At 36.4% G+C, this 27,283-nt stretch overlaps 1 protein-coding gene across 3 annotated transcripts in view; it reads left to right on the forward strand.

Annotated features, from left to right (window-relative positions):
• The first annotated feature begins 562 nt into the window (after positions 1 to 562).
• The window catches only part of LOC143226532 (uncharacterized), a 39,890-nt gene continuing 13,169 nt past the window's right edge, over positions 563 to 27,283 (forward strand). For 2 of the 3 annotated variants that reach the window (XM_076457599.1, XM_076457600.1), the window contains exons 1-6: positions 789 to 1,053; positions 21,889 to 21,992; positions 23,059 to 23,155; positions 23,846 to 23,973; positions 25,192 to 25,407; positions 26,987 to 27,192. In XM_076457599.1, coding sequence (XP_076313714.1) covers positions 922 to 1,053; positions 21,889 to 21,992; positions 23,059 to 23,155; positions 23,846 to 23,973; positions 25,192 to 25,407; positions 26,987 to 27,192 — 883 coding nt within the window. In that variant the 5' untranslated portion in view covers positions 789 to 921. Of the gene's footprint in view, positions 1,054 to 21,888; positions 21,993 to 23,058; positions 23,156 to 23,845; positions 23,974 to 25,191; positions 25,408 to 26,986; positions 27,193 to 27,283 lie in introns of all 3 variants that reach the window. The other variant, XM_076457598.1, reaches the window with a different exon arrangement.

Consider the following 27,283-nt stretch of genomic DNA (forward strand, 5'->3'; position numbering starts at 1 on the left):
AACTTGATGTATGTTATTATACACACAGTATTCTGTGAATTACATTGTATGATTTTAGAAATCATGTAAGTTCAAGATGTCTTGATAGGAATGAGATAAAAACACTTTAACCCGAGTGCTTTCGGAAGTTACGCTGTATGATTGTTTATGACAAAGCCACTAAGAATATGTGACTTCGAATCTAATTTTGAATCAACGATATAATAACATTCAACGCGATAAAATTTACATAATGTATCATAAGATCAGAACATAAGGGTATTTATAAAGAGCATAATAGTTATTTATCCTAAAATTCTACATTGTATTTGCTATATTATTTCAGTTTTTGAGATTTTGGCAAATAAATTTTTACTTTCTGAATGATGAAATGCATCATGTAACAAATAATGTTATTAAAACAGTTAAAAGTTGTTTCAATTTTAATTAACTGCTAACTGGTTGAAAAGAAGTAGTAAAGATGTAGTAAAGTATACGCAAACTGGTTACTAACAGAGTTTTAGTTTGTAGAGGACGCTTAAGTTCCAATTTGTATCAACCAATCAAAATTGACAGCGCCATATTTTGATCTTTCAAACTCAGTGTGCTTGATTGTATTATAAGGAAAGTAAGCTTCTGGAATTATAACGTTTGAATATCATGGTTTTTATATTTTATTTTTTGATTACTTTGAAATTTAAAACAAGTTAGAATATTTTGAGAGGGATTAACCTCTTCAATTGGAGTAAATTTGTCATTTTTAAAACAACACTGGGTAGGTTTCGGTTACGAGGTGATACTCTATGTTCGGGAATTTTTACAACTTTTTCTGTCTTACGCGTGGAACTTCAGCATTTGACTGATTGTTCTTTAAGACCTGCTTCCAAACGTAGATCAGGTCTATCCACAACTTTGTTCCCTGAAAGTTCTTGCAGTACCACAATGGTCAAAACATCAGGGGTAGGAATGGTTTCGGAAGAGAGGGACAATTTGCAAGAAGTTGTATTGCATGCTTTGAAGGAACTTGGCGTTCGTATTCCAAAAACTAAAAAATTAAAAGTAATTGGAAAACAAGTAAGTTTATTACTTTTCTCTGCATTTATCGAGTTTTAAAATTGTACGTTATGAATTTTGTTGTTTTTTTGTAGCTTTTATATCAAATGCGTAATGTTAACACTAAATGTAACTATCATTATTTAATCCTTTCTAATTTATAATTAAGGAATTGAGTAAAATCAAAATGGTTTATTTTACATCACTGTGATCTCAAATAAAACTGTTTATTCCTTTGTTTTATTATGAATACTACTATTAGCCTAAATATTTTCTAATCCCTAGGCAGTCTTCTAATGGCACTACCACTACAATATCTTTTCTTGTTTAACCACTTTTGCAAAAAAAGTAAAAAAAAATTATACCCTGCTTTTATTTTTCAGCAAATACTTTCTCTCTTAAATTCCTATGAAGTGTTGATGTTCTGCTTCACTACTGCAAGTGGCAGCTCATTGCACAATCTGATTATGGTATTTGAAAATTTGTTTCTACTGGAACTTAAATCTTTCTTTCTGAATATTAGGTTTCTGTTATTAGCAGAATGTAGAACAAGGGTTGTTGAGGCCTTTGTTTTATTCATGCCATGGATAATCTTGTAAACTTCATTAAGATCATTGGATTTCTAGTTCTAGTGGCCTGCCTCTGAAACCTTTCTTAGATAAGGTCACCATAATTAATTGCATTATATTTCAACTGCAGTCTGTCTGACTAATGACTTGCATAAGGATTATTAGTTTTTTCTTGTTGTCAGTATTTTTCTAAATACACCATAACATTTTGTGAGCTTTATTACAATTTGAAACAAAGCACTGCTTTATTGACTTGAATGATTTATTCATCACCACTAGGTCATTTCTTCAGTCTTGATAATGTGCGGTTTCCATCTACAATTAAATGTGTGATTCAAAATACACAAATGGAAATGCATTACTTTGCATTTACCATAATTTTCATTTATTAGTTTTGTTCAACTTATTGGTCATCTTGTTCTATAGTACTTCAATACAACTAGAAATACCTAAGAATTTAATGTCATCAGCAAGCTTTATTTGAGGAATTCCCCCAGTAACAATGATCCAGTTTGGCTGAACTCTATGAATTACACCTTCTTTAATTCAAATATCCTACAAAATAATTAACTAGTCTTTCTCCAACCCTTACAAGTGTGATTTTTTTAAATAATATTTTCAAGTGTTTCTTGAAATCCTAAGTATACCATGTTTAATTTCTATCATCTAGATAACACCCTACACACATGTGAACATAAATAAAAAGGATTATCAAGGGAAAATTTCCATATTGGAATTCATCTGCAATATCATATTTCTTTCAATGACTTGTGAAACTTTTATCAGTTGTGGATTTTTTTGCTATAGAAGTAACAGAAATTGGACTATAATATCCAGGGCAACTGTTATCAGCCTTTAAAATTTTCGTTCACTCATTGTTTAAGTGATCTACAAACAAGGAAAGATAAAAACTGGCATGTATGATCTTTAACTCTCTTCAAAACCTTGTGGATAACTATCTTTCACTGGTGATTTGTCAACTTTTAATTTTTCAATCTTTTTACTTTCTACCAAGGAACTAATATCTACACGATTCTGGTTTGTTCCTATATTTCCAAAAGAATTCTCAGGGTTGGGAATATTTTTCTTATTATCTTGTAAAATCAGGAGAATAGATTTGTTTCTTTTCACAGTACTAAGGAAAAACCTTGTCATGAACACTCTGTAAGAGGCTGAATCTCTATTTTAATGTTTTGCTTTCTTTAACATATAAAAATTGTTTGCTGTTTTAACATTATTAGACACTAGTTTTTATTGAACATTTTTGAATTTTAATATTTTTTTTCAACCAACTCTAACTTTTCTATATTTGTGAAAATTTTTCAGTTTATCTGTTGAACTTGATAAATCTATGACATTTATTTCTGATTTTCTCTTCTCTTTAGTAAGCCAGTTAGATTTGATTTCTGTGTTGTCCTTTCCTCATTTTAGGAACATACACGTCTTGAATTAACTACAATAAGCATGTGCTTTTTGTCAAAGTTGACACAGACAGGTTAATTTAACTTAGAACAGTCTTTGAGACAAATTACTAGTCTTTCAAACTATTATTCTCAGTCTAACATATTAACTGTTGGGCCATTCTCTCCCAAGATGGTTAATTTTGTTTTTTTTAACTTTTATCTGACTAAACATCTCTTTCACATGACTTTACTCTTTTCACTTGTCTAATTGCAACTATTTATATGTCAATCACATAGGCATTTTAAAATCTCCACAGCCTTAAAATCAATGGATTGCAAGTACAACCATAAGTATCCTTAACATCAACAAATTACAAACACAAAATAAATTAATACTATGTGCACTAAGCAGCCCTTTATCTGACAATTAGCCCTTCAAGAGAAAGTTTCTTTTTTTCCACTGTATACAAAGACTGTTTTTAGCTCACCCACAAGTCTGCTCATATAGTCTGCACCATTATTTGCAGTCCATTTGAGGGCTTTAATGCAGAATCTATAGTTCTGAAAATATAACACCCACCTTGTGATCCTAACACTTGATTTTTGAACCTCGGAATGCCTGAAAGTGATCGATGGTTTGTGTGGATGATGAATTCCTTCCCATACAGATAGTTCTGGAACTTCTGAATGACAGATACAATGGCCAGACACTCTCCCTGAATAATAATTTTTCTCACTACTAAAGTTTTTTTTACTTGTATACTGCTGGCAAAAATCTTAAGGCCAATTAACATAAAGAAAAAAATATGCATTTTACGTTGTTAGACTCAACCACTTATTTGAGTAGAGCTTTGAATGATAAAAATAAGAAAAGGGAAAATAAAAAAAAAAACTTTTAGCATTTAATAGGGAAAATATGAACACTATGAAATTAGCCTAAATACCATACCAAAAAGAAGTCTTAAACAGTGTAGGAAATGCCCAACAAGAAGACTCAGTAGTGAGTTGCATGGCCATCATTGCAAATAACTGCAAACATTCACTTTGGCATGGTCAATATAAGCATTTGCAGAAGGTTGGCTGGAATGTTATGCCAAGTGGTGAAGATGGCTTCACGAAGATCATGCACTGTTTGGAATTGTCATCCATTTCTATAGACTACCCTTGCCATCCACCCTCAAACATTTTCAATGGGGTTCAGTTCGGGCAAACATGCTGGATGGTCCAAAAGAATCATGTTATTCATCATTAAAAAGTCCTTTGTCTTGCAGACATTGTGGATTGCGGCATTGTCCTGCTGAAAGATCCAGTCATTTCCACATAAGCGAGGGCCTTCAGTCAATAAGGATGCTCTCTCCAACATGCCAGTGTAGCTGTTGCTGTTTGAAGCCCCTGTATAACCTGAAGCTCCATTGTTCTGCAGAAGGAGAAAGCACCCCACATCATGATGGAACCTCCTCCACTGTGTTGTGTAGAAAATGTCTTCAGTGAGATATTTTATTGTGCCAGTAATGTTGGAAGCCATCTGGACCATCCAGGTTAATTTTTTTTTTTTTTTTTTTTTATCAGAGAACAAAACCTTCCTCCACTTTTCTACATCCCACGTTTGGTGCTTCTCAAAAGTTTAACCGAGCTGTTTCGTGGTGTGGAAGGAGGTGTGACATTTAAAGATGTTTATGGTTTTTAAAGTCTTTCTCTCGTAGATGCCGTCTTATTATTCTTGAGCTGCATTCTGCGTTTGTAATTGCCTTAATCTGGTTCGACAATCGGCTGGTGTCTTGCCAGGCAATCCATGGAATCCTCCTGCTCATTGCTGGCAAAATTTTCTTGGGTCAACCACTTGAAATTCATGTTCTGTATCCCTCAGGGTCTTTTAAGAAATTTGCAACAGCAGTTTTACTACACCCAATCTCAACAGCGATGGAAGATTGAGAGAGATCTTGCTTTTGTAACTCAACAATTCTGCCATGTTCAAACTCTGTCAACTTTTTAGCCTTTGCCATGTTTTTACCCAATGTAACACAGGAGATGTTGACAACGCTAATGCTTGAACACAAATGACTAAATTTCGTTACGTGTTTGCCGATTCATGCTTCATTTCAGTATGGTCTTAAACTTTTGATCAGCTAGTATTTAGGCTAATTTCATAGTGTTCACATTTTCCCTATTAAATGCTAAAAAATTATTTTATTTTTATTTTCCCTTTTCTTATTTTTATCTTTTGAAGGTCTACTCAAATAAGTGGTTGAGTCTAACAATGCAAAATGCATATTTTTTCTTTATGTTAATTGGCCTTAAGATTTTGGCCAGAGGTGTGTAAGTGAAAAATCTGTTTAGTAGTGAGAAAAATTATTCCGTGATTCAAGGAGAGTATCTGTCATTCAAAAGTTCCAGAACTATCTATTTGGGAAGGAATTCATCATCCACACAGACCACCAATCACTTTCAGAGATTCCAAGTAGTGTATATATTACGGAAAACAGTCCTTCATGTTCTTGTAAGAGTACTGCCACAATTCCAATGCCTGAACAATGAATGATTTGTTGAAGTTTGGCATTCTGAGAATTGGTGAGTTGCCCAACATGTTCTTTAATTTCTGAAATGCCACTTCATGTGGTTGTTCCTTTTTCACTTTGTTGGGCAAGTCTGTGTTGGTCTGGGCAGTCAAGAGTGCAGTAACTTCAGCATAGTTTGGGATAAATTTCCTATAATATCCCACTAACCCTAGGAAGGATTTGATTTGCTGCTTGGTCTTAGAATTTGGTGTAGCTTGTATGCATATTACCTTATTTTCCATGGCTATCAGTCCTTCACCATGTGTTCAATAAACTCCAGCACAGAATATCCGACAAAGCACTTGGATGGTTTGATGATGAGATTTGCTTCTTTCAGTCACTGGAACAGCACTCTGCATTTCTTCAGATAGTCTATTTTGCAATGTGTGTCAAAATGTTATTCACGTAGTGATCTATACTGGTGTTGTGTAACATCCTCTTCATCATGCATTTAAGTATTGCTGTTGTTGAACTGCTTAAAACTGTTAAAAATACTGTATTCTCTTTAGACCCTAATTTCATCAGGATATTTTAATAACGTTTACTGAGGACGATCTTTGAAAAGAACCTGGCCCCACCTAGTTTTAACATGATAATCTCTGGGTCACCCATAGGTTTGTGGTCAGACATCATGAGATTCAGCTTCTGGAATTTCATGTAGAAGTGTGACCCATTCCTCTTTTTTCATTATTGCAGCTGTGAACAGTAGGCTGAATTTTGAAGGCTAATTGATTCTAGCTTCCAACATTGCTTCAGTGTCCTGCTTTTCAAGGTCTCTCATTGCATAAAGCTTCACTTTGACTGGACCCCTAGTTGTGGTCTCAATTTTGTGTTGCACAAGGTTTTTCTTTTCTCTGTTCTGTTCTTTCAGTTTACCTCCTCTGGGATCTAAACATCCACCCACGTGTTTGCTGTGCGTGGCAACCCGTGAAGGGGAGGAGAGGATCCTGGTGGTCTAAGGATCCAACCCTAATGCACCACTTTGGCCTTTAATTCCTGTAGACAGGCAGCCTTTGGGTGGCCCCCCTTGGGTCAATTGGCTGGTCCACTTGGGCTAGAGCCAACCAAGTACCAGTGTTGGAATTTCTCAAAGGGTGTTGTGAACATTGTGTCTGATGCTGGTGTTTGGGTATAGTGCTCACGAAACCCTGACATTGTTGCAATGTCCTTGCATGACATTGTAGTGCGTTCCCTTGTAGGGCTCCATGGTGGGTGGGGTCAGTGGGTACCAAAATTTTTCTTTTCTTGTATGGATCCTCCAACAAAAAATTTAAATAAAATAGTGAAAAAACATTCAATAGGTAAATGACCACATCTTGAAGACTTTGAGCAGCAATCTTGAACACCTGTACCCCATTTTATTATATCACATTTCTTTCAGAAAAACCTTTAGGGCAAATGTCCCCCTTTTTTATTCAGAAGGGACTAGAGGGACTTGCTGGCTCTTCAAAGTCTGTAAAGAAGCTTCGATCTGGAGACATATTGGTTGAAACATCCACATCTCAACACAGTGAACTCCTCTTGAATTTAAAGGCAATTGGGAATGTACCTATTGAGGTTGCAACTCATGCTACCTTGATTTCATCATGAGGAGTTATTGTTGAGAGGGACGTGAAGAATGTCCCCGAGTCAGAGATTCTCACTGGTCTCTCCACTCAAGGAGTTTCTGCAGTGAATCGCATCTCTACTCGCAAAGATGGAGTTACACTGCCGATAAATATCCTCATTTTGACATTTACATCACCAGGTGCACCTACCACCATCAAGGCAGGTTATCTAATTTGCAGGGTACGGCTGTACATTCCAAACCGTCTTTGATGTTTCCAATGTCAGAGGTTCAGCCACTCAAAGACATCCTGTTGTGGTTCCCTGATGTGCTCGTTGTGGTGGCAAGGACCACGATGCCTATGAGTGTCACACGGACCCACATTGTGTCAAGTGCAATGGTTCCCATCCTTCCTACTTTCGTTCTTGCCCAAAATGGTTGGAGGAAAATGAGGTGCAGCATTTGAAAACGACCCATAACATTAGTTATCCTGAGGTTTGGAAATTGCTGTCCACCACTCCATCTCGGATGTATGCTGCTGCACTTCATTCCACAACTACAGTGGGAGTGCAGACAGATCTCTCTGTACCTCCAAGAGAATTGTTTTCAAAACAAATGAAAAGCCTTTTGACATCCATGGTTAAAAAGGTTGATGAATCGACTTCTACACCCATCTCTGTTCCTCCCATACAGTCCAACAAATCTCAAGATCCACATCCTTTGAATTCAAATACAGGCATTTCTTCTGATACATCTTTTTCTCCAATCCCACGATTCAATACAATCATTCATTTGCATCCTTAGTCACTGGAATCCCCTTCCAACAACAAACACCTGCCCCATTGACCCAGGGCAGGATCCATGGAAGTCGATAGACCTCCTCTGAGAATAAGGACAGTAAGGAAAAAAGACGTGGTCATAAACAGAAGGGTTCTCCAGCCACTTCTCATGCCCGTCATTAAAAATGGCCACCTTGATACAATGGAACTGTCGAGGTTTACATTCTAATCTGGATGATATCAAAACACTGATTGCTTCTTACCATCCTGTATGTCTTTCCTTACAAGAAACATTTCTAAAACCTGCTGATACAGTCACGATTCAGCAGTTTTCTCTGTACAGAAATGACAGGCTGTGTGATGGGCGAGTACTATTGGTTGATCAGCATGTGCCCACCCTATCTTTGTCACTCAACACACCCTTGGAAGCCGTAACCATCCGTGTTTTCTTGGGTCATACCATCACTGTTTGTTCTCTCTACCTGTCCCCTGGAGAGACATATGATCAATCAGACCTTGATGCTGTCATTGAACAGTTGCCGTTTCCATTTCTAATCCTGAGGGTCTTCAATGGACATCATCCCCTCTAGGGAAGTGCTGTTATTGATAGGAGGGGTCACTCTGTAGAGCGTATGCTCTCTGATCACAATCTTTCTCTTTTCAATACTGTTGTGGTAAGTGGTAACTGACTTTATTATACAAGCAGCTGCTCGGTGTATTCCTAAAACCTGACACGTTTCCTTGATATCCTCATCTGTGGTGGAATCCTGCTTGCCACTTGGCATGGAAGGCTCAAAAACGGGCCTGTGATACTTTCCGTAGATATCCCATACTTTCGAACCGCATTGCTTTCCAACGGGCCCGTGCACATGCTAGGTGGGTAAGACGTCAAAGCCAGAAGGAATCTTGGATTAAGTTCACAACTAGCATATCTTCTACCACCAGTTCCAAGGTCATGTGGGACAGGATTCTAAAGGTCAGTGGACACTACAATTCTGTCCCCCTCTCCATCTTACTCTCTGATGGCCAAGAGGTAGCTGATGTCTGGAACGTCGCTGATACTCCAGGTGAAAGCTTTTGCTGAATATTTAGCACTTCTGCTTGTTCCTTCACCTTCTTGGCCATCAAGACTCAGGTGGGGCGTTCACCTCTTTCCTTTTCGAACTGACTGTCGTTTTTACCATAATTGTCCCTTTACACTGGGGGAACTGAAAATGGCCCTTCATCGGTCTGGCAGTACATCTGTTGGACCTGATGATGTACACTATGACATGCTGCTCTATCTCTCTCCTGCTTCTCTTGATATTCTTCTACTTGTTTTTAACTGGATCTGGCAGGAGAATGTTTTTCCTGATGCCTGGTGCCAGGCTATTATATTACCTTTCTCTAAACCTGGGAAAGATCCCAAGATTCCTTCACACTTCCATCCAATTGCTTTGACGAGCTATCTCTGTAAGACCTTAGAGAGGATGGTTAATGCTCGTCTTGTTTGGTTCCTCGAATCAAACAACCTCCTCTCACCCACCCAGTGTGGGTTTCGACAACAGCACTCCACCACAGACCACCTGATTTGACTTGAAACATCAATCAGAGAAGCCTTTCTCAAATGCCAACATCTTCTTTAAATATTTTTTGACACTAAGAAGGCTTATGACACAACATAGAGTTATGGCATTTTGCGAGATATATGGGTTAAGTGGCCATTTACCAATGTTTATTAAACAATTTTAATGGACAGGAGATTCCAAGTTTGTGTGGGTTCAACACTTTCCTGTTCTTTTGTACAGGAACTTGGGGTCCCTCAGGGCTGTGTTTTGAGTGTCACACTTTTCAGTATAAAGATAAATGCCATCACTGAACAACTCCCTCTCACTGTTGCAAACGGGCTCAACATGAGATATATTGAGTGGCAACTACAAACTGCTTTCAATCGTGTACTGAAGTGGACTACAGCGAATGGATTTAATTTTTCTCTCTCTAAAATCGTTTGCATGCATTTTTGCCACCAACGGGGTATCCACCCTGATCCTGAACTCCGTATCGATGAAGTTTTGCTGCCAGTGGTCCCTGAGACCAAGTTCTTGAGGCTTATCTTTGACTGTAAGCTAACCTTTATACCACACTTAAAGCAGCTACGGGTCAAATGCACAAGAGCACTGAACATCCTCAGTGTCCTTTCTACTGCCAGTTGGGGAGCAGATCAATGTTCTATGTTAAAAATATATCGTGCTCTTATTCGTTCAAAACTCGACTATGGATCAATGGTCTATGGCTCTGTCAGACCCTCGGCCTGAAAGATACTGGACCCATTCATCATCAAGGACTTTGACTCTGCACTGGGTCTTTCTACACCTCTCTAGTTCAGAGTTTATATGTGGAATCTCACGAACTTTCTCTGCACCTTCACTGTTTGCAACTGTCTTTACTGTATACTTCGAAACTTTGCTCCTTACCAAAGCATCCCACTTGGGGATGTGTTTTCCTTCCTCAGTGGGTCTTACTTTTTCAAAACAGATGATCTGCTATTGCTCCCTTTGACCTTTGCATCCAGGCTCAATTGGATGAATTGGGTCTGTCCTTGGAAAACATTGCAGAATGCACTGGTCAGCCCCCCTTCCCCCCCATGGCTTATTACAGCCCCCAAATGTGACCTTTCTTTAAGTCATCTGGAAAAGGCAGATACTCCTGATTGGAAGTACCGTCCTTTATTTACTGAACATCTTTCGAACAACCTTTCTATTCCAGTTTATACGGATGGCTCAAAATCAGGTGACTCTGTGGGCTCTGCCATGGTTTGTTGCAGTAAGGTGGTTGTGCACAGAATCCCCTCTACAGCTTCTGTGTTCACTGCTGAACTGTACGCCATATCTCTTGCCCTGGATCATATTGAAGCTGAGCAGTACTCCAACTGCACTATTTATACTGACTACCTTAGTTCTCTGCTGGCCCTGGAATCGCTTCACGTTGGCTCACACCCTGCTCTCGCTGATATTCAAAACTGACTGGTCCATTTCTCATTAACATCTACTTCTATCTAGTTTTTCTGGATACCAGGCCACGATGATATTCGCGGGAATGAGTTTGCAGACACAGCAGCTAAATCTATCTGCACTGGCACTATCACCACTGTGCTTATTCCGTACATGGGCTATGGTCCTGTATTCAAGGCTTGGCTCCGTGCCAGCTGGCAGTCCGCTTGGAGTGAGCAACGTGATAAGCTTTTTCAAAGAAAACCCTATATTGCGCTTTGGCCATCTAGCTTCCGTAAGGTTCGGAAGGATGAAGTTGTTCTCACTAGACTACGCATTGGTCACAGTTTTTTAACTCATCATTTTTTTTTATCTGGAACTGATGCACCAATATGTAGTTTGTGTAACACTCGAATCACTGTAAGCCACATTTTACTTTCCTGCCATCGTTACGACTCAATGACGGCACTATTTTAAACATGTTCTGTCCCAGGGTTTGTCTGTAACATTGAACAGTGTTATTGGCGATGGTGACACTGTCCACCTTGATAAAGTTTTTAGTTTTTTAATGGCCGTTAATCTTTTTAACCTCATTTAAGTGTTTGATATTTATTCATTACACCTTTTTAATTGTGGTTCCCTTTTCAGTCTCAATCTCTCTAGTTCAATTTGACATTGTAAAATGTACAGGACATTAAATAACTCGACACCAGGACTGGAAAGGCCAACTTCAGGTGACCTAACGCTGCTGTTTGAACTACCCGTTAGTCGTCCTGGCGAGTTGTAATTACACTTTTGCTGCATGTCATTTAACACTTTTATTACTTTACCTTTTAGTACTGTCCATAATGACACATAACCCGAACCAGGACTGGAAAGACCAACTTCAGGTGACTGACGGTGGTTCTTGTACTTACCTGTTAATCTTCCTGGCAGGTTATGATCATTACCATTCTGCTACAGGAAGTCCTTTACAACTTTGTAGACTGGATGTCAACATTGGTTTTATGCCATTTTCTGTTTTTAATTGCTGTTTTGTTTTTACCTTTGTTTCCTTCTACAAATTTTACTTTACTTTTACCTTTTTACAAGACATTTGGCTAATTTTTATTACAATTTTGCTATATGTCTTTTAACACTTTTCTTATTTTACCTTTTGATAATGGCTGTTATGACAACATAACCAGGACTGGAAAGGCCAACTTCAGGTGACTGACGGTGGTTCTTGTACTTACCTGTTAGTCTTCCTGGTGGGTTATGATCATTACCATTTTGCTAGAGAAAGGCCTTTACAACTTCTCTTACTCTGCTTTCTCTCTTAACATTATAGACTAGGTGTCAACATTGATTTTATACTTTTTCTGTTTTTCAATGATGTTTTGTTTTACCTTCATTTCCTTTTATGTATTTTACTACATTTAATTTATTTTTACCTTTTTACTGGACCTTTGGTGCAGATAGCCTAGCTGCTTTGTGCCATAAAACATTAAATCAATCAGTCAATTTTTTTTTCTGGTCTATCCATGAAGATATTTGCATACTGGCACAAGTGGGTCTTGTAGTTTTTTGTTTTTTTTCTGTTTGTCAGTCCTATTTCTCACTGATGTTGACATCTTTGTATGTTTAATCTCCACCTAGTGTTTTTAGGTAACCTACTAACGTAATTCCTCATCTTCATGGTCAGTCATTATGTTCTGATTCTGCATATATGATGGCTGTGCCTGCAACATCCATTTTCAACAGCTGCACCAATTGGATCTTTTTTCAAAGATATTTCAAGAGATTTGCATGGTAGATCTTGGCTTTTACATTCACTTTGTAGTCCATTCTGTTGGGTATTTCTTGTATTGCAAAAGGTCTTTTCCACTACAGGGTGAGCTGGTTGTGATTTATGGGTGTCAGAACTAAAACTTTTTGTCACAGAAATGCTTTTGATTGCCCTGAGCTGCATGCAACCTCTATTGGCTGAGTTGGTAGATCTCTTCTGGTTAGTTTCTGAGGTCTGACACATACTATTGTATGTTTTTTACTTCTGACTTTAATATTTGCTTCAGATCTCATACTGTTCTGCCGTATGGTAATTTGAAGGGTGAAAATCCTGTATTTGCTTGTGGGACTTCTCAAAGGCAAATAATACTTTCTACAAGTACCTGTTCCAGTCACATGGTCTCTTTTGGCATTTCTTCTGTAGTATGCTCTTTAAACTCCAATGACTCACACAAGATCCATACCATCCATGGTTATACAGTGTGGCAAAGAGCTGCCAAGTACTGATGAGTCTATACACTTCCTGCATCAGTTCTGAAATAAACTGGTTCTTCTGTCAGCCATTACTGGTTTCAAATTAACTGGAGACTTTTCAAACTTGTTAGCTATACTCTCTCCATGGGCTTTTTTGTTCTATCAACTTATCTCCACATCTTTTGGTGCTGTCCTCAAGAATAGTCACATATCAGTTGAACACATGTTTATGAACTGTCAGCTAGTTTCTTAAATGTATTTTAATATTTGGTCAAGTATTGCCACAGATGTGCCACAAACTGTATTACAGTTTATTCAACATTATACATCATTTCTTTGAACTTCTGAGAAAAACCCTTCAGTATGTTCATATTGTTTCAGTAAAGCTGCTTTTAATTTGTTATAGTCCATGGCATCTTCTGATGCTTGCAAATACTTGTAGGGTTTATCCTGTGAGAAATGGACTGAGACAAACTGCCCAGTCACCTGTGTCTCAGTTTTGACTTTTGATGATTTTTTCACATATCACCAAGAAACCATCCATGTCATCTTTCTGTTAATCAAATTTGGGCAGCTTGGATTAACTGGCCTTGACTTCGTTGTCATTCTTGGGTTCTTTAAATTTTGGTTGTGAGCTTTACAACCTCAAATTGTGTTGTTATATTCCTTCTATTTCTAGTCTCCTCTATCTTCCTCTTTTTTTTTTTCTCAATTTATACTCTTATTCTTCCTCTTTATTTCCAATATCTCATTTTCTCTCTCCTTTTTCTTCCTCATTATTTTTCTCTCAATCTTTCTTCTGTTGATGCTCTTTTCTCTCCAGCTCTTACAGTTGTTTTATAAACTCATAGTTTACTGCCCCTTGGTGTGCATTTCTGTATGTGGTGAGGGGACCTCCCAGGGAAGTCTCTGTTCTTTCAGTTTACTTCTTCTGGGATCTAAACATCCACCCATGTGTTTGCTATGTATGGCGATTCATGAAGGGAAACGGGGGATCCTGGTGGTTGACGGGTCCTAACACACCACTTTGACCTTGAATTCCTGTAGATGGGTAGCCTTGGGGTGGTCCAATTAGCTTGTCCACGTGGGCTAGAGTCAACCAAGTACCAGTGTTGGATGATCTCAACAGGTGTTGTGGGCATGGTATCTGATGCTGGTGTTTGGGTATAGTGCTCATGAAACCCGGCATTGCTGCAGTGTCCTTGTTTGACATTGTGGTGCATTCCCTCCTAGGGCTCCATAGTGGGTGGGGTCAGTGGGCACTGAAATTTCCTTTATTATGGATCCTCCAAATAAAAACTTTAAAATAGTGAAAAACAGTCCATAGGTAAATGACCACATCTTGGAAATTCTGAGCAGCAATCTTCAATGTCTGTAACACCTGTTGTACCTCATTTTCTTATTCTACATTCCCTTTCAGACAAACCTTTAGGTCAAATGTCTCCCTTTTTTATTCAGAAGAGACTGGAGGGACTTGCTGGCTTTCTAAAGTCAGTAAAAAAGCTTCGATCTGGTGATGTATTGGTGGAAACATTCACATCTCAACACAGTGAACTCCTCTTGCATTCAAAGGCCATTGGGATGTACCTATTGAGGTTACACCTCATGCTACTTTGAATTCATCATGAGGAGTTATTGTTGAGAGGGATTTGAAGAACATCGTCGAGTCGGAGATTCTCACTGGTTTCTCCACTCAAGGAGTTTCTGCAGTGACACGTATCTCCACTTGCAAAGATGGAATTACAATGCCAACCAATATCCTTGTTCTGACATTTACATCATCATGTCCACCTGCCACCATCAAGGCAGGTTATCTTAATTGTAGGGTATAGCCATACATTCCAAACCCTCTCTGATGTTTCCAGTGTCAGAGGTTTAGTCGCTCAAAGACATCATGTCGTGGTTCCCTGACGTGTGCTTGTTGTGGTGGCAAAGACCATGATGCCTATGAGTGTGAAATGGACCCTCATTGCATCAATTGCAATGGCTCTCACCCATCCTACTTTTGTTCTTGCCTTAAATAGTTGGAAGAAAAAGAGGTGCAGCGTTTGAGAACGATTCATTACATTACTTATGCTGAGGCTCAAAAGTTGCTGTCTACTTCATCTTGAACGTATGCTGCTGCACTTTGTTCCACAACTACAATGGGAGTGCAGACAGATCTCTTTGTGCCAATGAAAGAATTGTTCTGAAAACAAATGAAAAGTCTTTTAACTTACAGGATTAAAAAAGTTGATGAATCAACTTCAACATTCATCTCTGTCCTTTACATACATTTCAACAAACCCCAAGATCCACATCCTTTGGTTCCAGGTACAGGCATTTCCTCGGATACATTTTCTCCCATCCCAAAATGCAAAATGATCATTTGTTCATGTCCTCAGTCACTGGAATCCCATTCCAACAGCAAAGACCTGTTCAATCAACCCAGGGCAGGATTCTTGGAGGTCGATAGACCTCCCTTAAATGAGGACAGTAAGGAAGAAAGATGTGGTTGTAAACAGAAGGGTTCTCCACCCAATTTGCCTACAAATAAATAAAAATGGCCACCTAGATACAATGGAACTGTCAAAATTTACTTTCTAATTTGGATGGCATCAAAACACTGCTTCCGACCATCCTGTATGTCTCCTAACAGGAAACATTTCTGAAACTTGCCAATACAGTCACCTTTTGGCAGTTTTCTTTGTACAGAAATGACAGGCTGTGTGATGGACAAGTGCATGGAGGGGGTGGCACTGTTGGTTAATCAGCATGTGCCCACCCTGTCTTTGCCACTTGACACACCTTTGGAGGCTATAGCCATCCGTGTTTCCTTGGGTTTCACCATTACTATTTGTCTCTCTACTTGTTGCCTGGAGAGATCTATGATCAATCAGACCTTGATGCTCTCATTGAACGGTTACCTTCTCCCTTTTCAATCCTGGTGTACTTGAATGGACATCATCCCCTCTGAGGAAGTGCTGATACTGATGGGAGGGGTTGCTTTGTAAAGCATATGCTCTCTCAACACAACTTTACTCTTTTCAATACTGGTTCTTCTACTTATTTTAATGCACCTAGTCAGTCCTTTACTGCTGTTGATCTCTCAGTTTGCTCCCTTTCACTATTCTCCCATTTTTCATGGAGGGTTGACAATAATCCACGAGGCAGTGATCATTTTCCTATACTTTTGAGAGAGACTGGCCGTGATCAGTGCCACCCAACCCGCATGCCCCAGTGGAAGCTGGATCACACAAACTGGCCCTCTTTCACTGCTCTCATAAAACTTTATCCTGCAATCGTCTGTAAGCCATCAATAGACGACTGTATGTCAGCAGCAACTAACTGTATTATACAAGCAGCTGCTCAATGTATTCCTAAACCCTCGACACATTTTCCATGATACACTCATCTGTGGTGGAATCCTGCCTGCCACATGGCATGGAAGGCTCAAAAATGGGCCTTCAACCAAAAGCTAGCCTTTTTGAGTGATATTTTCACTCGTATGAATGACCTTAGTGTATCTCTTCAAGGAAAAAACATAAACGTATTGAAATGCTGCAAAAAGTTAAATGCTTTCAAAGAAAAGTTACATCTTTGGTGTCGATGTGTTAAAAGAGGGAATCTTTCAAATTTTCCATCATTTGAAGAAATGGTAGGTGAGGACAAGTCCCTAATTCCATGTGTATATGTGAAGAAATTGTGGGTAATTTGGAAATACTATCAAATTCATTTGATGGATATTTTGGAGGAGAACTGGAAACTTTTGAAGAATGGATTACGAGTCCATACTCCTTCAATTTGGATAATATGTTGGATGATGAACTGAATGAAGATCTTATTGAGCTGTGCACAAATCTAGTTCTTGAAATGCAGTTTAAAAGCAAAACTTTGGAACAATATTGGTGTTCAGCAATGGACATGTTTCCAAGACTGTGAAAAAGCACTAAATGTGCTCATCCCATTCACGATGATATACTTATGCGAGTTTGGATTTCGTGCCTTTTGTCAATCAAGACAAAATCTAGAAATCGCTTGGGTGCACAGGCAGACTTGCAGATTGCTATCAGCAACAAAGTGCCATGCTTTGAAAAACTCGTAAGAAATAAACAGGAACAAAAGAGCCATTAAATTTAAATTGGCTTATGAACATTTGAACATTTTGAATTTAAAGAAATTTCATTACATGCATGGATGAAAATTTATTTTTTTGTAGTTCGTGTAGGGTTTATGCAACTTTTAGTTTGTTGTGATATTTTCTTTTCCAAATGTTTCATTTTTGTTTATATATCATTAAAAACTAATTATACAAATTTGTTTTGGCCACCTTTACCTTTATTCTCAAATAAATAATTACTGTGAGGGGTGCAAGAACATATTAAATTTTTTTAGGGGTGCAGGGTATAAAAAAGGTTGGGAACCACTGCTCTAGGTAAAAGCTTTTACTGGGTATCTAGCAATTCTGCTTCTTCCTCCACCTTCTCAGCCATCAAGACTCGGACAGAGCGATCATCACTTTCCTTTTGAGCTGATTGTCTCTACGACTATTATCGTCCCTTTACGTTGGTGTAACTCAAACTGGCCGTTCATTGGTTTAGCAGTACAACAGTTGGACCTGATTATATACACTATGAAATGCTGAACCATATTTCTCCTACTTCTGTTGCTATTGTTGTTTTTAACTAGATCTGGCAGGAGAACGTTTTTCCTTTTGCTTAGTGCCAGGCTATTGTACTAACTTTCTCTAAGCCTGGGAAGGATCCCAAGATTCCTTCAAACTACTGTCCAGTTGCTTTGACGAGCTTTCTCTGTAAGACCTTAGAGAGGATGGTTAATGTTCATTTTGTCTGGTTCCTTGAATCAAACAACCTCCTCTCGCCCAGTGTGGGTTCCGATGACAGCGCTCCACCGTGGACCACCTGATACAACTTGAAACATCAGAGAAACATTTCTCAAATGAAAACATCTTGTATCAATATTATTTGACATTGAGAAGGCTTGTGATACAACATGGAGGTATGCCATTCTGCAAGACCTCCATATATATGGGTTATGTGGCCATTTTCTTTGCCATTTTTATTAAATTTTTAGTGGACAGGAGATTCCAAGTTCATGTGGGTTTGACACTTTCCCGTTCTTTTCTACAGGAACTCGGAGTCCCTCAGGGCTGTGTTTTGAGTGTCACCTTTTCAGTATAACGATTAATGCCATCACTGAACAACTTCCTCTCATTGTTGCAAAGAGGCTCTATGTTGACGACTTTCACATCTCATGTCAGAAGTGGAACATGAGGTATATTGAGTGGCAAGTACAGATTTCCCTCAGTCATTTACTGAAGTGGACCACAGCAAATGGCTCTAACTTCTCTCTCTGTAAAAACTGTTTGCATGCACTTTTGCTGCCAATGGATCATTCATCCTGATCCTGAACTCCATATTGATATTGCACTGCCTGTGGTCCCTGGGACAAAGTTCTGGGGCTTATCTTTGACCATAAGCTAACTTTTCTATCACACATCAAGCAGCTACAGGTCAAATGTACAAGAGCACTAAACATCCTCCATGTCCTCTCTTCCACCATTTGGGGGAGTGGATCAATGTTCTATGCTAAAGATGTATCGTGCTCTTATTCAATCGAAACTTGACTTTGGATCACTGGTCCTTGGCTCTGCGAGAACCTTGGCCTTAAAAATGCTGGACACCATTCATCATCAAAGACTTCTGCTCTGCACTGGGGCTTTCTGCACTTCTGCAGTTCAGAGCTTATACATAGTCTCATGAACTTTCTTTGCACCTATGCCGTTTACAACTGTCTTTACTACATGCTTCAAAACTTCATTTCTTACCAAAGCATCCCACCTGGGGGTTGTGTTTTCCTTCCTTGGTGGGCCATACTTTTTCAGAATGGATGATCTGTCATTGCTCCTTTTGGCCTTCATATCCAGGTGGAGTTGGATGAATTGGGTCCTTGGATAATATTGCTGTATCTACTGGTCAGCCCATCCCACCATGGCTTCTTGCAGTCCCCAAATGTGACCTTTGTCTTCAAGTCATCTGAGAAAAGAAAATACTCCTGATTGAAAGTACCATCTTTTATTTGCTGAACATCTTCTGAACCATCCTTCCATTCCTATTTATACAGATGGTTAAAATCAGGTGACTGTGTGGGCTCTGCCATGGTTTGGTAGTTGCATGCACAATCCCCTCTACAGCTTCTATGTTCACTGCTGAACTGTATGCCATTTTTCTTGCACTGGTTCACATTGAACCTAAGCAGTACTCAAACTGCACTATTTATACTGACTCGCTTAGTTCACTACTGGCCCTGGAATTGCTTCACGTTGGTTCACACCCTATTCTCAACGATATTCAAAACTGACTGGCCCATTTTTCTTTAACATCTACTTCTATCCAGGTTTTCTGGATACCAGGCCACGTTGGTATTCGCGGGAACAAGCTCGCTGACACCGCAGCTAAATCTATCTGTTCTGGCACTATCACCACTGTGCCTGTTCCATGCCAGCTGGCAGTCAACTTGGATTGAGCAATGTGAAAACAAGCTTTTCCAAATAAAACCCTTTTTTGGACTTTGGCCATCTTGCTTCCATAAGGATTGGAAAGAGGAAGTTGTTCTAACTAGACTACACATTGGTAATAGTTTTTAACTCATCTTCTTTTATCTGGAACTGATGCACCAATGTGTAGTCTGTGTAACACTTAGATCACAATAAGCCACATTTTATGTTCTTGCTGTTATTACAATTCTCAACTATGACATCATTTTAAACATGTTCTGTCCTAAGATTTGTCCATAATGTTAGTGTTATTGGTGATGGTGACACTATCCACCTTGGAAATGTTTTTAGTTTTTCAGAGGCCGTTAATCTTTTTATTGCCATTTAAGTTTTTAATTTATACATTAGACTTTTTTTTAATGTGGTTCCCTTTTAAGAATCACGGTCCATCTAGTTCAAGTTGAAATTAGAAAATGGCCATAACATCAAATAACTTGAAACCAGGTCTGGAAAGGCTTACTTTAAGTGACTAACACTGCTGTTTGAACAACCTGTTAGTCATCCTGGCGAGTTATTAGATTTTGCTTCAAGTCTTTTAAAACCTTTATTACTTTTTGAAAATGACCATAACGTCAAATAACTCGGAACCTGGACTGGAAATGCCAACATCAGGTGACTGACGGTGGTTTTTGTACTTACCTGTTAGTCTTTGTGACGAGTTATGATAATTACAATTACGCTACAGAAAGTCCTTTACAACTTGTACTACTGTAGTTTTTCTCTTAACGTTGTAGACTAGATGTAAATATTGGTTTTATGCTGTCCATGTGTGGTATTTTTTTAACTTTGTTTTGTTTTACCTTAATTTCCTTTTATGAATTTTACTAAATTTACTTTAATTTTTACTTTTTACCAGATGATTGGTACAGATAGCCTAGCTGTTTTGTGTTGTAAAACACCAAAACACCCAACCAACCAACTATAGTTTACTGTATGTTTACCTGATAAGCTATTATTTTTCCATCTATTTATCAAAATTTGACATGATTATGTAGCATGATTGTCATCTCCACTGTCATTCATGTTTTCTTTTATCACCATTTACCACTGTGTAATCCTAGCTGTGGCTCACCATGTGTCATGAATTTACTTTTTAGTTGTATATATAATAATATAAAAATATGAGTGTGTTGGGCTGAGGGTTCTTCTACAGTAAGTGTTTGTGATTATATAGCGATAAATAAAAGAACAGCACACACTCCACTTGCTTTTAAAATAATACGTATTTGCAACAAGTTAAACATATGTTCAAAATTCTTTATACACTGGAGATCATAGTTGTATCTTAAATACTATAGTTCCATACTTGTCACTTAGGTCCATTTATTTTCTGTAGAATTCAGTCAACATGCTGAACTATTTTTCTCTCTTTTTATAGCAGTAGTATTAATGTATAATTCATTTACATTACTGTATGATTTACTACTGTTGTATCCTTAAATAACAATAATTGTCTGCTCTTTGTACTTCCATAATAGTCTGCTTTTTGTCCACATAGACAGGTTCAATTAGTTTAGAACATCCTTTGATGAGACAAATTATTCTCAAACTGTTAATCTCACTATCATATCAGTCGTCAGGCCATTCACTCCCATGACAGTTAACTTTACATTTATTAACTTTTTTCTGACCAAACTTCTCTTTTACATGACTTTTACTTTGTTTTCATTTATGTGGTAGCAGCTGTTTGTCTATTTCAGAAATCAGTGAATTATAAACAAAATCATAAATTAGTGGTACTATGTACACTAAACAGTCTTCTATATCTGACAGCATCAAACCTAAGTATGGAATGCTCTCTTTTCCCCAGATGTTCTTCATATAAGCTATTGTAATCACATTCTAAGTAGCCACTAACAATAAATCTAAAATGGCATTTTCTCTGATTGGCTATCTAACAAGTTGGTGCAGAAAATCATTCTGAATCATTTTAAAATATCTCGTTTCTTACTGATTGACTCCATTCCCAAGAAATGTGTAAAAATGAAGTCTTCCATAATTATTCTACAACTATTATTATTAAAAACACTTATCTGATTATTCAGTTTTTTATTGAGCTAACTTGTTAGATTACCACACTTATTTTCCTATCTGATAAGAATAAAGTAAACAATTTTGTACTGATACTCATGTATTAATACATTTATAAAATTATGCTGACTGTTTAATGTAGATTAAAACCAGCTGCCAGTTTTTGTAACTTGTAGTTAAAGACAAGGTAACATGTTTATAAAATAGGACACAAGGACTGAAAGAAATGTACCTAATAGGCAGCATTTTGGTATTTCACTTCTGGATCAAGAATGGGAAGTGGTAGAGAAGACAGGGGTTGTTGTGCCTCGGTAAGTTGTGTTGCTGTATTTAAAGAAAACTGTATCACTTAAAACTTTAGTTTTAAATTTTAGAAGTACATTTAGAATGCCTCTGAAATGTTCTATATTATAATGAAAACTTGCTTGAGTGATAAATTAATTTGAGAAATCTTTCAGTGTTTGAACTGTTTATAACTGTTGAACTTGTTATAATTTGTAAAATTTCAAGAGGCATTGATGAAAGGAACATTCTTTCATTTGTAAAGGTACTACTAATGTGAATTAGAATGTTAGTTGTATTTTTTAAATTAATGTTGGTGACAAAATGTATTTGGAATTATTATCTATATGTAATTATTTTTTTTAATGTGTAAAAAGGCACAAGTATTTGATTTATGAAGAGAGGCTTTGTCAAGTTTTATGTACATTTCTTTAAACCTTATGCCTTGTTCTAGATTTGTAAAATCCTCAAGGCTTTTTTATAACTTTCTCTTAGGTTTGATTGGTTGAAATAAAGGTAAAATATGTAACTGAATATTATGAGTATTGAGTTGAGGCTTCAGAAGTATATAGAACCAGACTTGTTTTTTGGCAAAGTTATTGTCTGTTACTGGAAGAATGTTTTATTTGATGATGGTGTGTGCTGATGGTTTTATTTCATTTAATTAACATAGTGGTAAACTCCATCAGTCAAATGTCTTTTTTATAACTTCGTGCATTTTCATGCTTCTTTAACAAATATTGAATAACAATAGTAGCTTTAGGTTTATCATGTGAAAAATAAATTAAAATTTATTTAGCTACTAAGTTTAAAGAAGTTTTGAATTTTGTATACAGTTATTGTTAGTTTGCTGATTTTAAATGTTTCAAAAGCTTAAAACAGAAACTGGTGATTTTACAATATTAAAAACATGTAGAATAAGCCCTAAGGCTAAAACATTTTCCTTTATAGTCACTATGGAATTTGTTATGCATTTGAAAATGTATAAATCATTATTTATATGGAAATGTGTTTGAACCTGTTATTAACTGTTGGTCTTTTGTGTTTAGCCATAAACAATAACAGAATAAAAGAGTCTCTGTGATATGTTTTCAGATTTCTTGCTATGGCAACAAAACACTTGCTGAAAAGTTCTTCTACTGAAGGTCTCTTTCGAAAAACGGGTTCTGTTGTAAGACAGAGAAACCTAAAAGTGAGTTTTAAACAATTGCATGCACTATACAAACTGAGAATACTGATGGGGTGGCTTATACTGTTGAACAGTTTCATTTTGACTGTCACAGAAATGGTTTATTTCTTCAATTGTACAAGTTTTACAGGGTGTTTTTGTTGTCAGGCTTATTTTACAAACAAAACTAAACAAACACTTGCAAATTACTTTATTGAAGCACAAATTTCCAAATTATGGCCTCAAGCTGATTTACCAGCTAACTCATTGACTGGCTTGCTAACAAACTCATTTAGTCTATTGTTTTTATACAACATTTTCCCACAAATCTCTCAATTTTGAGATATCACATCAAATCTAGACATTGAGGAAATTTCTTGGAATCACAGTAATTGCTGTCATGCCAAAAACTCCCTTTAGCAAATAAATTGTCCAAAACAAATGTTAAAAATGTAGCCTACAATAATAGTATAACTATTGTATATATTTTTTAATATTAACAAAATTACTGTATATCATGTAAGGATTTTTTTATAAGCTCTGATAAAACTATGAAATCAACTAGGAATATTTAGTTAGTCAGAATGGTTAAGTCTCAGGATAAATAGCAGTGTCTAAAAAACAAAGAATTATCAAGGTTTCAAGCATTGTTTTAATAAAATACAAAATTTCATATAACTTAAAAGTGAATTAAACTCATTTTCCTCCTAACAGAGTCATTTAGAGAATGGAGGATCAATAGATGAAGCCCATGCAAATGATGTAGCTACACTCCTAAAACAGTGGTTCAGGGAGCTCCCAGAGCCAGTTATTCCGTGTCACCTACACGATATTTTTATCAGGTTTTTTACACACTTAATTTTTTTCTCAATAAATTAAATTATTAGTTAAATAAACTATTAGATCACAGTTTTGTTTGTGCTCAAAAGTTTTGTTTTAATTATTAGGTTTAGTAAGCTTAATATGGTGTTTATTGATTGACCCATAGTATTGAGCATTTTGTTTTTAATTCTTTAACTGTCATGTATATGCTTCTTCCCTCTGCCCCCCAAGAGTACTGTCATGAGCAAATGTATGGGACACATTATATAATATTTGTTTAGTTATAAAGTATTACATTAACCATATGAGTTTGGAATTTTGTACAACTATAAAGAGGTTGGGAGCTGTGTTCCCTTTTAATTTTTTCTGAGTTTACAAGTTTCAATTTTACAAATAAATGATGGAATTTTTGTTTTTATTGTTGTCTTAAAATAAATCTGTCACTGGAAGAATAGTTTATTGATAAATATGGCAGAGAAAAGTTTCAGAAAATAACTGGTCATTTTATTTATTTAATTTTTTGGATAAAGAATTTCAAAATAATAAACAGCACCAAGAAGTAATCCTCTATTTAGTTTTAAAAAATTGTTATTGGTTGAATCTTTAAATAAATTATTTCATTGGAAGCTTGTGTATACTGTTTGTATATGCTTTTCTTTTTAAAGTAAAAATTTTGTTGTTTTAAAGTCCAATATATTCAATAAAACTTGCTCCTAATTTTATATATTTAAAACAGAAGTACAAATAAATATTCTTGGAATATAACATTAAAAATTACTCAGATTATCATTGTTATTAGTATTTAGTTATTTGTAAAATGTAAGTAACATAATCAAAAAATAAACAAATCTTTGGTAATTATACTAATGAATATTTCGTGATTGCTTCCTCTTATTAATCAGATGGAACATTATGACTTTGAGAAATTGATAACTACATACTGATCATGTCAATACTACAGTGAGTAATTGTGTAGATTGCTAATTTCTAGAAAAATAATTGACAAAGTACAAAATTATACACTCGGTTCCCATCAGATATTTCTTTTGAAGAGTAAAATGTGTGTTTGGATTAACAAACTCTTTAAAATATTAATGTCATGGAACAAACTTTATTATCCCATGGTAAATATTGTTGGAAGGTTACTATAGCTGAAAAGTTATTTTTATTCATCTAATTAAACAATATTATGTGCAATGTAAACAACTGTTTGTAACATAATTTTGTTTCATGATCAGGTGTCTTCAACTTGAAGACAAGGAAACCCAAGTTAATGCTATTCTCCTAGCATGCCTTCTTTTAGCTCCAGAAAACCTGCACACACTGTGCCACACATTCCAGTTTCTCTCAACTCTAGCAGCTCAGAGTACCAGTAACAAAATGGATGCTCACAACTTAGCTCTTGTAATGGCTCCAAACCTACTTCCTCTCAGTGAATGTGCAGAAAAGGCCAGGTATTGTGTACACTTTAACTAAATCAACAGCTAAGCAGCTTGAAAACCACAGGGGTTGGATATGAATAGAATAATTAGTATTTATATTAGTGTTTAAAATTTAGATACTTAAGTGCATTCAACTTATTTAACTCACCTGCCAGTTTGTTCTGAAGATGTATTTTCATAAAAAATAGGTTTAATTTGTCACAACATGTATATAATTTATCTTTGGCTTCACCTGTGGCATCAAGTCTGTCATGTCACTTTTCTATCTTATGAAGTGTGTAATAGTCAGGGTGGAGGCTATCTGTTTAAGTCTTATGTTTTGGCAACTCAGTTGATAAATATTAGCCTCAGAACACCAATGTAAACAAAGTCTACCAGGACAAAATTCTTAATATTGTTGTTTATTATACTGGTGGTTAAGAGTGGCTTATTATATTGGTACTCTAGAGTAGCTTTCTCATCCTTGCAAGCCCTTTGAGCCAAGATGGTAAATCAAACAGTCTCTTTAAGATTGAGAGCCTGTGGTTCAAGTCTCAATAATGAAAGATTTCTTGATGTGCAACTCTGCTGGACATTACTTATTAAAATCTTATTCATTGGATAAATATTTGTTTAAGAACATTAAATACATTCTGAGTGTTTCACTTCAGGATCATAATGCTGTACATCAGTGTTTCATTTTTGTGTAATCAGTTGCTTGTTCAATTGTTGTCTACAGCGCCATCTGTAAAAACATTTCTTAAAGCAAACCCAATTTGAAACTTTACATGCTTCCACTTATTCTCTTGCAGGCAGTTAAATATATAGCTATTCTCAGTCCTCCAACCAACTTTAGGCCCTTGATTCCTTATCAAGTGTGATTTGTGATTTTGGTTCAGTTTTGCAGTCAGCTGAAATGGAGAGTGGTAGCTTAGCAAGTAATAGGGAAAAGGCTTAATACATTGGCCAAACTATGATAAGGAATGTGTGTACATGTAGACATATTTATTTAAAGTTAATTTTAAAAAAGTATTAAATTTATCTTTTTTCTATAAAAATTAGTTTTTTAGTAGGTCACATCACTTGAAAATGAGCAGTTTTTGTTATCCATAGTATGGAATACTTCATGTCAAATAAGGTTCTTCTATAATTGAAGAAGAAATGGCTTTATATTGCATGTTTTATGATGAACTTCAGATCACTTTGTTTATTTTGCAACCCAGTAAGATTCAACTTTGTTGTTTTAAAGCCAAAACTTTTTTTTTCCCAGGTTGTAATCAAACTGATACATAAAGCATTGTTTATAAAGCTGTTAGGATTAGTAAAAGATGAAACCCCATCAGTGCAAAGAAAATTATAAAATGGTTCATAAACAAAATAAGTATATCAGAATAGATATTTAAAATAATTTGTCCTTCACTTACTTGTTTTGTGTAGGACCCAGTTGTTAGTACAACTTAAATTTTATCATGCATGTGAATTATTGATTTTCGTGATTTATTATGTTAGTTTTGGAATATATTAGCCACTTCAACTTTATTGTAATTTTCATAAGATATCCTAAACTGGGAAAAGTAAACCAATGTAAACACAGTTTAAAATTTTTCAACAGCAACAAATTTATGTGCCACGAAACAGAAATCATTTACAGACTAATCGAAAATGCATCACAAGTGGGAAAGGTTCCTGATTTCTTGGTGGGAAAACTTGGACTCCACCAACTGCCAAATCACTCTGAAGATGAACTTGAAAAATCTGGTGATGTTATTGAAGAACCACCACGATCAAAAAAGAAACGTAGAAGTGGAAATTTTCAAGGTAAAATTGCTTTAGCTTTACTCTATTTTTCTCTTAAATAGTTTAAAAAAGAAATGGATTATTCATAAAATTTTCTTAAATTTTATCAAAT

Source organism: Tachypleus tridentatus, chromosome 9 (assembly GCF_004210375.1).
Source record: "Tachypleus tridentatus isolate NWPU-2018 chromosome 9, ASM421037v1, whole genome shotgun sequence".
Classification (NCBI taxonomy): Eukaryota; Metazoa; Arthropoda; class Merostomata; order Xiphosura; family Limulidae; genus Tachypleus; species Tachypleus tridentatus.